General features: G+C 42.3%; 1 protein-coding gene across 2 annotated transcripts in view; it reads right to left on the reverse strand.

The window, feature by feature from the left end:
- The window catches only part of LOC119404549 (alanine--glyoxylate aminotransferase 2, mitochondrial), a 52342-nt gene extending 39490 nt beyond the window's left edge, over nucleotides 1-12852 (reverse strand). The window contains exons 1-4 of one of the 2 annotated variants that reach the window (XM_037671095.2): nucleotides 12535-12852; nucleotides 8110-8208; nucleotides 4974-5050; nucleotides 190-380 (exon numbers count right to left, since the gene is read on the reverse strand). In XM_037671095.2, coding sequence (XP_037527023.1) covers nucleotides 190-380; nucleotides 4974-5050; nucleotides 8110-8208; nucleotides 12535-12580 — 413 coding nt within the window. In that variant the 5' untranslated portion in view covers nucleotides 12581-12852. The remainder of the gene's footprint in view (nucleotides 1-189; nucleotides 381-4973; nucleotides 5051-8109; nucleotides 8209-12534) is intronic. The other variant, XM_037671103.2, reaches the window with a different exon arrangement.
- Nucleotides 12853-13117: the final 265 nt, after the last annotated feature.

Consider the following 13117-nt stretch of genomic DNA (forward strand, 5'->3'; position numbering starts at 1 on the left):
TAGTTTATTCATATGCCACATAATTCAGAGTGATTCTGCATCCCCTATTGACAACAAATTAACAGAAGTTGAAAGTACAGTGTACATTTTTTATATAAAGGGAACAGGGCACTCTGTACTACTAGAACACAATGAAAACCTGAAATGACACATTAGAACTGAAGAAACGATGTTGCTTGTTTCACTCACGGGTGGCAGTGACCAACACTGACTGTGACAATTCCAGCAAACATATCTAGGTAGCGTTTGCCCTTGTGATCCCAGAGCCACTGCATATGGCCCTGAGTAAGTAGCAAGGGCTCCTTGTATAAGAGGTTGCTGCTCAGACTTGGATTCAAGTGGCTCTTTCGCAAGGCCACAATCTCTGCCCACGGTTTTCCCTGGAAAAAAGTAGGAAACATGCGGGAGAAACCAGAAAAAGCACTGTCACACAAAAAAAGCAAGCTTCACATAACAGGGTAGTCAATATTAGAATGAAGACTCCCCTGGTGAGCATAACAACATACATCCGAAAGTATGCGAAACTACACGAAAATAAAGAAGGCTTTATGACATTTGGACATGTTGCAATAGAGCATTTTCTTTTAGTTATTTGATTACCACCAGGGGCACTTTGCTAATTGATTCTCTACTCTATGTCTTATAGCTTTGTTTTGCCCTCACCATTTTTATAAGGTTTACTCATTTCTTTCACAATCCAAAGCTTTAGAGCAACGTCAAGACTCCAATGTATTGATGCCCTTGCACAGTGCTTCAGTGAGCATCTGTGCCTTATATGACCACTGTCCTCTATAATCTGCACAATTTATTGGTACCTTGACAATATCATGTGCTAGGTAACTCATTGTTCTGCAGCACCTTTGAAATGCTAAATCTGCTATTTACAAGGGTGAAGCACTGATGAACACGATGGTTAGGGAAGCATTGTTTCTAAAGCAAGGTTTACACCTCTGGAAGAAGAAAAAAAAAAAGAACTATTTCTTTTGTTTTGAAACTTATTTATGATCTCTGAAAGCTTTCAATTATTACTATTATTTATTACTACTACTCTACAGCGTATGTGCTCATAACTGTACAATGTTAAATTTTTATTTGTGGTATCAATATTCCATGGATACATATGTTTTCAAATGTTGCAGTTTTTCGTTTTTCTCTCTTTTTATTTAGCTGTGAATAAAGCTCAATATTCCCCTTGTATTACTTATGTACACCCTCCAGCAAAAGTTTGTGCCACGTGTAATTTTTTAGAAAGCTATAAGTGAAACCTCGTTAATACGTACCTGCCGGGAACGCGGCATAACTACGCACTAAACGGTAGTACGCATTAAACACCAAGTACAAGTTTGCATCTCCTAGCGTACGCCATCGCCGCCAGCAAATAAGTAGAGTGCCACAGCAAATATTGCCTAAAGTACCCACCGCAAAGCCTTTTCTTTCTTTTTGCCAAAGTGGAGAAAAGATCCTGGCACAGTTGCACGACTGCCCGATAGCGCGTAGTGGCGACGCCGAAGAGCATTTCGAAACTATTGCAGGGTCCGGGATACGCGGTCAACGCAGTGACCGACATAGCGACAGAACGGACAGTGTCTGCTTTCCGTGGTATATGTGCCTGCGTCTAACCGCGATCTGCTACTAAACGAAAACTGACACAGTTCCAGTGAAACGCGGTACGGCCGCGTGGAGCCGATCGTCTCTCGGCTAGTTGCGTGCAGCGTGTCGCCTACTCGGCTCACGCCGTCACTACCGGGCCGCTTGCTGTGACGCACGCGCGCATTTATCGTGGGAATGTTGTTCGTACCCACTTCGCTCCAGATCGTGCACAGATGCGGCGAGTAGCTTGTTCGATTAACGCAGCGATGACGAGCTTCATGCAAGCGATGCGCACTTCGCGATGCTCTAGCGGTCCTGGCAGCGGACGGAGGCGCGTTGGGTGGTCGCCTAATAAAAGCGTGCAGTATGGTTACAACCGCGCTACGCTTGCTGTATCGTACACGCGCGTTTAGTGTGATAACGTCAATGCAGCGAGGTTTCTCGGCGCCCGCGACCCGCAACGCTATAACTACGCAACAGCCATCTGCTTTCGCTTCTACAAAGCGGTGCGCGCCTGATGACGGCTTAGTACCGTTTGCTGTCGGGCTAGTTGGTACATGGCTGAAGTTCTTCGTCCCTGCCCGAGCATTTGTGCCATTAATTCAACTTCAGCCTTGAAGACGGCCGCGCACAACGAAGCCGATCGGCGGCCCAGCGTGTTCAGGTTGTCACCTTATAAAAGCGTGCAGTAGGCTTAAAAAGTAGCGCTGCGCCGCACGCGTGCCCGAGCAGATAGCTGAAGATACTTAATGTGATAAGGTTGTCGGCGATAAGTCATGCCGACGCGTTCGTCGGTGGCCGCCACCTCGCCTTCGTTCTTTCCCGATGCTTACTCGCAAAGGCGTCGCCGCAATCACGCGGAAGTCGGAATCGGGGATCGACTGATCTGCGCACTTCTCAAAAAGGCGGAAGACCTTTGGCGGCACATTCTGGCGTCGGGAAGATGAGCGGCGCAGTAAAATTTTATGGCACAAAAAGTTATTGCGGTACGCAGGGTACGCACTAACCGGTAGGCATAGGGCGAACCACTACGGCTTAAGCAGTCAGCGAATGCATTGGGCTCTATGGGACTCGGTCGGGGATTCGTCGCAACTACGTTTTAACCGTTAGTACGTTTAAAGCGGGTACGTATTAACGAGGTTTGACTTATTCCCGCTCTGTCCGTGAACATAGCCTCCAATTAAATATTCCAACCTGTGTAGTTGCAACCTATACAGTTACCTGCTAGATTAGAAGCGTCTTGCACTAACAGAGCATAAATTAGCGTTAAAGTGGTTTGACCTTGAGCTTGTTGGCAAGGCTTCATATCAAGAAACCGAATAAACACACGAGACAGGAATGACACACTGGACTTGGCCCTGAGTAGGAGAAATGTACGTTAAAAGGATTTGAACTTGAAGTTCAAATCCTTTTAAGGTATATTTCTCTTATTTCACGCCAAGTCCAGAAATTCGCATTTGCAGTGGAGCCTACGTCCCGTATGCTGGCAGGTGTACCTACTATACTCTCAACTGAGAGTGGCAGTATTGGAAAAAAAAATGCTTGCTTGTGCTGTGTTCTGTGTGCAAGCAAGCCCACTTATAGAATGATTCAACTTAAAATGAACAATCTGTTTATACAAATAAAAACAGAGACCCATCACAAATTAAAAGAGATAAATGATGCTGTGTCTCAAACTAGCCGTATTGCTTCTGATTTCTCAGTTTCTGTTTTAATCAACTAATGTTTTTCAGTGTTTGCTAACTTTTGAAATATTGTGGAATTCTACAAAAAACCTTGTGTGCAAATGTCTAAAAGTCTAAATAACTAGTGCCAATATAATGAAGGTATGTTGTAGATGGGCACTGGTATATTTATTTATTTATTTATTTATTTATTTATTTATTTATTTATTTATTTATTTATTTGTTTGACAATACATGATTTCCGTGGTGCAGGAGACTAAAGGCGACATTATGAGTTGCCTGACTAGGCCTCAAGCACCACCCTGTACATTCGTCACACAACGCAACAGCATTGGAAAAAAAAAGAAATGCATGAGTACAACAACATTATGATTAACTGGGAAAAAGAAACTTATAGAAACATAATATAACAAGACAACGAAAATGAATAACAGAATGCACTTGTATCATTACAAAGCACATGTAAATAAAAGAGAGCAGTAGTTATACAAATATAAATATAAATACAGGTGTTCTAATAACAACATATATGCAGACATTCATACATGAAAAAACCAGGTATATAACACTATTATAGAATATAAATTAGCTACGTGAATTGAAGGGTTCAAGTTATATGGAAAATGAAGCAAATAATTATGTCCAAGGAAGTACATCTTCAATTTCTTTCTGAAAGTGGACATGGAAGAAGAATCTGTTACTAAGGTTAGTACTTGCGGACGGATGTTTAACAGATGAGGGATTTCAAATTTGAACAGTTGCTGACCAAAGGTAGTCCTCATCTTTGGTTTCAAAAAAGCAGAATGTCTGAAGTTGTAGTTTTGAATGCCACAGGAAACTTAGTGACTGCAAGAATCTTTCAAAACTGATGTGTTTGGTGAAAAAAAAATAATAAAGAACGGATGATATTTTGTTTATTGATTGTCTCTCATTTTTCAGAAGTGTAAATCTATGGCAAAAGGCCATTTCTATCTCTTAAAGATTGTATGCCTTCATGGGGAATGAAGGTATTCAACTGATTAACTTTTGAACAGTGCAACTTCAATACCAAGCAGGGGAAGGGCAAGGTGCTGTGTCTTAAACAGTGGTACTGCTCCAACTTTCCTTGATGCAATAAAATTTCAACTGATTGCACATTTCATGAGCACAGTATCTTATTTAGCTAACCTTTATGAGTACACTCTTCAGAATATACTTAGTGTCTGTGATCAGTCACATCAGTGTCACACAAACTGGCGAATCCTGAAAGTGGATTGTGCTTTCTAGCTTAATTTCTTGAGTTTGCATTTCATTCTGGCATGATGCACACTGCAGTACAAAGTGTTAAACACAAGCAAAAAGACAAAAGTAAATGGGGGAACTAATTCAGCCTACATTCTCCATGTATTGCTATTTTATACTCAAAGCCATGATCAGTAGAGCTTTCTATCTCACGTTTCAACATCAAAAAAAAAAAAAAAAAAAAACATTGCTTATTTACTGCTCACCAACCTGTCATTCTAAAAAGACGGGGCGTGCGAACACCGACACAAGAAAGAAGTCAGGACACCACAAACGCCGACTAGCCACCTAACTAGGAACTGTTAGTCGGCGTTTGTGGTGTCCTGACTTCTTTCTTGTGTCCGTGTTTGCACGCCCAGTCTTTTTAGAATGAATACTTGCCAACTAGCTCAGCTCTCCGTTATTCTAATCACCAACCTGGTAAGGCTTTGGCTTCTCATCACATGGTGGCATTGCTGGAGCAGATGTTGTTATTTGCCGCATGACTTTATTAGCTGTAACAAAAGATATCCCCTTTATGACAAACATAAGACTACCCTATACTGCAGTGAAATATATTTAACTTAGTAAAGGCTTATACTAAAAGAATCCACTGAAATTCCATTCATATCGGGACTACGGGATTGAGTCGTGCCATCAGAACAGGATTTCTCATCATAGACTACTACAAAACATACTCATAGTTGCTATCAATATCAGTTGATTCTATAACTCTCACAGAGATTGTAAAACATGTGATTAGACTACTGGTTTACTGCTTCGACAGCCTTGGTTGTGGTGCTCCATACAACGGACTCCATAACCTGCGTGTACTCCTTACAATCCAAAGTCATTAATGAATTTTCAAAAGCCAGGAAATACCTCATCTGCATGTGTAGCCACTTTTCATAAATTGGATCATTTTACAAGGTTCTAATCTTTTCACTACACATCAACAAATTTCCCAAAATAATGTGATGGTTTAATAACAAAAATGCAAAACTAACACCTCCTGTTCTTCTTAAATTAATCAGTACTTTTCAAACGTTCCTGTGGCAGCATAATCATGCCATTTAAGCTGCATTAGTTGCAGAGGGAACGTTACTTATACAATAAACCAATTCACTAACAAAAACCTTTTGTTAATAATCATGGGTGTCCGCTGAATCCGTGCAAGGAGGTCCAGTGCTCAGGCCCCAAGAATAAACATTAGTGTTATACAGTATTTACCTCATTTTGTTCTGCAACGCATATGGTAGACTTTTCTGAGGTGGATAATTCAAAACTGGAGCTGATTTTAGGTTTTTTGCCAAATGAAATTACTTCAACATTGCTCAGCTTAAATTCTACAATTGCAACATGTGCCTCAATATAATTCATTAAGAAGCTAGTGAATGAAACATTTTCGTTCAACTAATTACATGAATAATCATTGTCTGTCCACCCTGTTTCAAGTAGTCCAGCTTGAAAGGACTCTAAAGCAAGGTGTAGAAATGAAAAAAAAAATACAAGTGGCATGGAAGGATTACATCTGGTACACACTCACAGTAAATTCAATGGTAAAAAATCCGGCAGATCCCACACATTGTGGGTGTCAATTTCATGCGAAGCAGTCAGCGAGTAGCAGCCTATGCCAGATATTTTGCTTTGAGCCAAGCGTTACAAGGTGGATCGATGTCTTTGTGTAATATGAGTAGTTATATGAATTATCGTGGGCTTACCAAGCACGCCAAGTACACCGGTGTGTAAAGGGTAGGTCATGGTCTGACGTAATATCGGCACTCAGGTTAGAGCAGAGACGTCAGTTTTATTGCCATGAAGTGCATGCTACTGTGTGATGGTGTGCATATCATAAGTAGCGGTCATAGGTGCACTCACGCAATGCTTGATTATAGCTTGTGGAGTCACAGGTGTACATATGTAAGGTTTATTACATTTATATAAAAAAAATTTTTTAAAAATGGATAGCCAACACGGCAGCCACTATTGGTGTTGTCCTGACATGACACTTGTATTGGGTATTTTTCTGAAGCAGTTTGAAGCACTGGCATGGTTCTTTGGTAGAATAGTTGACTGCCATGCAAAGTACCTGGGTTCGATTCCAGCTCAAGCTGTTAATTTTATTCTTTGTTTCCATCGAGATATTTCACCCACTGACAACGCTGCCGACGCCGGCACCGCATTTTCTGTGGCACAGGCTCCTTCAGGCTGACTCGTTAAGATTTCCAAAGTCTGGGTTGATAAAGCCCATGAATCACCTGTGGTGCATACCCACACACCACGGGATGCTGGTATGTGCCACACATGTCTGGTGGAAAGGATTTAATGAAGTACGCGACAAGGAAGACAGCTGATTCATGACATGGCCTGTGAATCATGTTCGTCATAAACTAAGGTCCTCCTATGCCAATCTACCACGAGACCACACCAATCTACCACGAGAACGCCAAGACACCGGCAGGCAGGCAAGCCGGCAGGTAGGCAAGCAGGCAGGCACGGTCAAAGTGCCTTTGGTTCACTAGTAAATGCTTCGCATTTAAAGGAAGAACACAACATTGTAGATGAATCTAGTGCGGAGTGCAGTGATTGCCAAGTTAAAGGCTACAGCATCGCATCTGATTTTGAAGGAATACGTGTTTAGAATTGATAGGCTGCATAAAAGCAAAATATGTTTACTTAATATCTCGTAAATGTTTTGTATAAGTAAGTAACCTCCTTTATGTGGTTGTCCAGGAACTTGGTCATCTGTCCAGAATTGCTTAGATGAGTCTCCATTTGAACCAGTCTCACCATGAAGACAGCAACAACAGTTGTCACTTATACTTTGAACTGCTTTCCTCTGAACTGATAAGCGATATTATTTACTTCAGTTCAGGTTCAGTTTGGTGTCACGTACATTCCGAGAATATCGGTTCAGGTTCGAGTTCAGCTGAACCAAAATTACAGTCTGAGTACTGTTTTCAGTTCGACACACTGCTCTAAGCCACCTCGGAATTTTTTACCAATGTGTGCTCTTCCATGGGCTTTTCTGGTGCCTTCTTCATACGTCACGATGTCAACGAGCTTATGCATGTGATATCATCGGGTAAAAGCTGCCAACATTTTTCCATGCTCAAAAAACATAAATTCCAATCTGTCCTCTAGCATGCCTTTCCTATGCAGTCGTACACCTGTTTTTCCTCATCTTACTCACCAGCCATGCACTATTAACTGATCTCATTTCATGTGGCGTATTTTGCACTGTGTGGGTAGCGGTAATAGTGTGTAGCCTAAAGGTACTCGGACTTAATAAGCAATGGTGACGGTGTTTTGAAACAAGAATAGAGTGCTAATGTGACTTTCAGTACCTATGCTATGGCCATGTACCTTCTAGCAAGATGAATAGTGAGGAAGAGAGAGAACACGTGAGGAAGGTAGTAAAGGTGAGAGAGAAAATGTTCAGGGACAGTGTATGAAGTAAAACCATGCAATCACCCCCCATGAGCATCTTTTTTTAAAGCAAACCTTTCTTCGAACACAATGTAATAAAGTGTACTGGTCCTGAAAAAAAGTCTAATCAAAACTGGATGTGTACCTATGTAGTCAAAGGTGGTAACTTGATGGGTGAACCCTTGTGCCAATGCATGATGTGTCTTTGTAAGGCTTTTGTTGTGGTTTACAATGTATGCTGATCCTGCAAGCACAGCAAAAATCCTTATAATGCTATCACATTATAGTTGTTCAGCTGTAGCATGGTGACCTAACTTCTCTGCCTCTTTTTCTGGGTGTGATGCGAGTGTCTCACTGAGCAGATGTAGTGAGAAGTCTCCTTCAGAGGCATGGTGCGAAAAAGGAAAAGCATTTCCGATGAACATTTACAGGACAAAAGAGATTTACAAAGGGCACCTCGCAGAATAAACACTGGGGAGGCCTCTGTAGTAGTTTTGTGGAGGTTAACAATTGATCATCCCTTTGTCAGGGTTATTCAAACATTAAACATGTACAGCTGCATTTTAGACTTCACTGTACATCCATGCTTGCTCATAATGCCTCCTTCATCACTCACTAAACATCACATTAGTCTGCAAGTCATCAGTGCAATCGTTTATTATGGCATCAAACTACGTGAACTTGTGTCTGCATTTAAGAAGGTGCCAAAAATTACACAAGTTGAAAATAAAATGTATCTATATATCATGTCTCTTTGCATAGCATTTAATTTAAACAGTTCAAAAAAGCTCCGTTGCACCCTTTAAGAATGAGTGTTACCTACATAAGAATGTTGCTAGCAACAGTTTTAGGTGCGAAGCACCTTATGCACTCGGGCTGTCGACGTCGCCTTTCACGGTAAAGCAAATGGCAAACAAGACAGCGCGTTCACTCACGAGAGTGCACGCTCGCCTGCAAGAGACAATGCCACGTGCACTTCTCCGAGTGGCAAATAAGACTGCGCGTTGGCTCAGGAAAAGCTCAGTTTCTGCGATGGACACTGTCTGCAACGCTGTCTGTAGCAATGAGGACGCTGTCCTCTCATTGCTACTGACGCGTCCCTATGGGCAACACCGGTGCTTCGCACCTCTCCAGGTTTCACGTTAGTGGAGCTGTCTTGTATAGTATAGACGGTTTCAAGATTGCAATAACAGGAGCGCGTGGTGTACCCCAAGAAACTTCCGGTCATCTCATTTATTATTCTGCAACACCGAAGCGTAAAGCGTTTTTTTTTAAGATTTGTCAGAGTAAGGGAATACTCTTTTTCCAGTTTCACATAAAAGAAAGGTGCTTATAGTTAAAGACTAACACTTTTAGTGTTGTGTGTAGCTTAGAAGAATATTTAATTCAAATATTTTGCTAGACACAGGGAGAAAAGTGTTGAAACTCTACGGGCTACTCGCCAAGGCTTCTGTTCCCCGCCAATCTTGCTAGCCTACACCAGCGCAGGAAACCGGAAGCGGTCCAGGGCCTGTGTTAGTAAACAGTGAAACCCTCTATAGTATAGCAAGGGGCGGGAAAGGGAAGTGAGGGTGAAGAGGAGGCAAAAGAGGAGAGCAACGCCACGAGCTACACTGCTTCCTTTCTTTCCTTGCAGTTTCGGTTTTGCGTACAAAATTTTTGGCCAATTCTGGATGACGGGTAGCAAGCACAATTTGTTGCATTAGAGCAGGAACAGAGGATGGAGAACTTCGGTGCACGATCAGTATCAGCAGTTGTCATAGTAACTATTTATCCTTGGCTTCATCGCTCAGAGCAAATATATAGTGGCACTTGCCTTTTATGTACAGTGCTCGTCAAATGAAACTTGAACACCGGCAAGCCTTCGCAGTGGTATAGTGCGCGTTGTCCAGTTATCACCATGGACAGGCGCGCATATGCACAGTGCAGTCAAACCGGATGCACGCGCCTGTCAATAGTAATAACTGGACGGCACGCCCTATACCATGTTAAGGCTTGCCGCTGTTCGGGTTTCATTTGACGAGCACTGTACACTTTATTTTCTAAATGCCTGCACACATATGGTATGCTCACATGGGTGCCTGGCCATAAGTGTAGATTTATGAACTGGCTGACTGCCTGTCACGAGCAGCCCTCAGTGACCATGCTATGAACACTTCCTGCATCAACTTATGCAAGTACTTCCAGATTCAAGAGACACGCATTTAGCCAAAACTTTTTGAACCAAGTTATAGCCAATTCCATGAAGTATTGACACCTCCTATTCCCTTTGTACAAACATTCCTTTCTCACTCAGGCAAGAGCACTTTTTACCCATTACATTGCAAGATACCAAACTTAAATTCTTATTGTCACAGAGCTGGTATGGCACCATTCCCCTTGTACCCATCCTACGAAGAAGGTGAGACAACAGAGCACTTTTTCTTTATTTTATCATCATTTTTCTTAAAGGAAAAAGCTCTAGGAGTGTCCTCTCTTGAATATTACCATGGGGACGCTTGCCCAGCTGAGGAGGAACTTTTAAAAGTTTCAGGATGATTTTCTTAGTAAGTTCTTCATACTACATTTCTGTTAATTTCTTCTGAAAATTCAATCACTTTAGTAACATTACTTCTTTACTACCATCACCCAAATCTTTTCCAAACCCCCACAATGGTTATGCACCATCAGAGAAAAAACGAAACAAAAGGACTCGCTTTATTTTGGAAAGCATGGTCAGAGGAGAAAGACTGATGCGACACTTGCAGCTGCAGTAGTACCACACAGGTAATGTAAAGGAAGCAGAATGTGAACATAATAACGAGATAAACGGTCTATGCAAGTTTTAAACGTCACCATAGGTGTCTTGGGGTAAAGGTCACTTCCACTGTTCTGCCCTATTCAGAGAGGCCAGAGTGAACAGCTTCAAATGATAATTGCAAATGGACGCTGGAAATGCAAGATGGTGAAGAAGTTAAAAAAAATAAAAAAAGCACCAGGCCTGCACAGAACACACACCATAGTCAGAGCGTAGCCTGCAGGAGCATGCTTGTAAGAGCTTGTTGTAAACTGTCTGTAGATATTTACTGCAAGTAATAAGCATTGAAAGTAGCTGTTCAATGTGCAAGCATTTCTTGCAATAAATACGGGCAAGTGGTGCATTCTGATCAAGAAAGTATGTTACAAAAGACACGCAATGCGACACTATGGACACTTTGCTATTTATAAAGTCCAAACAATACCGCGGCCACCAAAAGCCTGGCAATCTGTTCACTGCAGTCAAGGCTATGAAAGTGCCTAACCAGGCAATATGAATGCTACGGCTGGTGCAGATATTTGTGATCTCGAGCAATTTCTACTGGCAGTTTTTGTAGCAATGACACAAACAATGCCGGGTGCCCGGACCCGGATACAGTAGCACAGTAGTGGGCGACATGGTGAGGCACCACCGTTCACTCAAGACATGCACGAGCTAATTTGTCCTTTTGGTGCCCTGCTGAGCACAACCACGCTCATTTCTGGCAATGAATGTTGACAGCTGCAAGCTACATTGCCACCAAAAGCAGCTGTTGGACTGAGCTTATAACAGCTTACACTGCAAAAATTTTCTGCAGGAATATACAGCAGTGACACAACGAGACCAAAGAAAATGGTGAACTGTCTCTAATTCATTAAAAAGAAGGCGAAGGTTGAAATTGAGAAAGTGAGGCTAGTAAAGATTAATATTTAGGGATGGAATTCTAGAGTAGAAGCTGGTTAACATCACCTCACGTTGATATGAAAAGCAGCGATCGACATGCCATGCTGCAATTCAACTGAATATTGGAGGGTGGAAAATCGTGTGCACTTTAGATGATAATTTGTCGGCAAAAAAAAAAAAAAGACATTAGAACATGTACATCAGGTAGCAGGGATGATGAGGCCAGAGCATTGGTGCGCTCGATCACAAATATACCTACTTGTCCAGGAGCATGGCTTAGTGCAGAAAGGGCTGTACCGCAACTTTCATTTACAGGGACCCTGCCTATGCACGAGAGGCATTGAGGTAAATGCAGATCTTTAAGTATATTGGTTACATTTAAAATTTTTTCGAAATGTGCTTCGGAGTAGTTTATAGACGGCAGGTTGAGAGCTCCAGGTCACGGCAAAGGAGCTCAGAGAAGGTAGCGCTAAATAACACACAGGAAGGTAAAGAAACACACAGAAACAGTGATGCGGCTGCGCTATTTAACGCCGTCTTCAAGATGCAATACCAACTCGCCCAGCAACCCACCCTTCTCGAGTTTAGAGCCTGTCACGTAAATGAGTTCCAGGCTTTGAGGGTAAAAATCGTGTTTTCGAAGGGAAAGGCCATGTATGCTTTAACGCGCGTTTTCTTTCGTATCCGTTGGTACGGCTAACGGATCCTTTGACAGCGCGCACGTGCGCGCCAAAATAAAAGAAATAAAAAATAATAAGAGCGAGAATTTAGCATTGGTGGGGTCATTGGGCACGAGCAAAATTCGCGCGCGCTTAGTGCTTGTGCGTTTGTAACACGCAATAAAACACGGCTGCAAGTTGCACATGTTTTATAAGGAAAAATAGCACATACCCCACAAAGGCGCAACCGCACGAAGCATGACACATTTGAGATACATTTTTCTTGCAGGCGCTGCTTTCACACAACTGTTCGTACAGATCTGTTGGAAGCACGTGTTAAAACCAGTTAAAACTGGCAAGAAACCAAGTTTCTGCACGCCTTAACACCCTTTCACAAGACACGTAACATCGCATACGCTTTCGCACGACGGCGTCGCCCGAGTTTCAAGGAGATATCCATAAATTTATCTAATTTTTTTATGGAACGAGCGGTGTATGGTTTCAAATATGTCCGCGTGCACAGCAATGATAAACGCCATGATAAAAGCAGCGATACCGAAGCTGCCGAAGCCACGTGGCACGTTTGATTCTTCAGCCATTGCATTGAAACAAAAAAGAACACCTATCTAAACAGGCAAAAACGAAAAAGAGAAAGAAAAAAAAAGTGTTCAGAACGCTTGCAGCGACAGCGCTTTGAACGGACACCAAACTTAGTGACGCTGCAAGCCTCCATGCTGCAAGCCACGCATTGCAACTTTAAAGGAGTACTGACAAATTTTGAAGGCAAGGTAATTTGTGGGATAGATCTGTATGGA

Source organism: Rhipicephalus sanguineus, chromosome 1, assembly GCF_013339695.2.
Source record: "Rhipicephalus sanguineus isolate Rsan-2018 chromosome 1, BIME_Rsan_1.4, whole genome shotgun sequence".
Classification (NCBI taxonomy): Eukaryota; Metazoa; Arthropoda; class Arachnida; order Ixodida; family Ixodidae; genus Rhipicephalus; species Rhipicephalus sanguineus.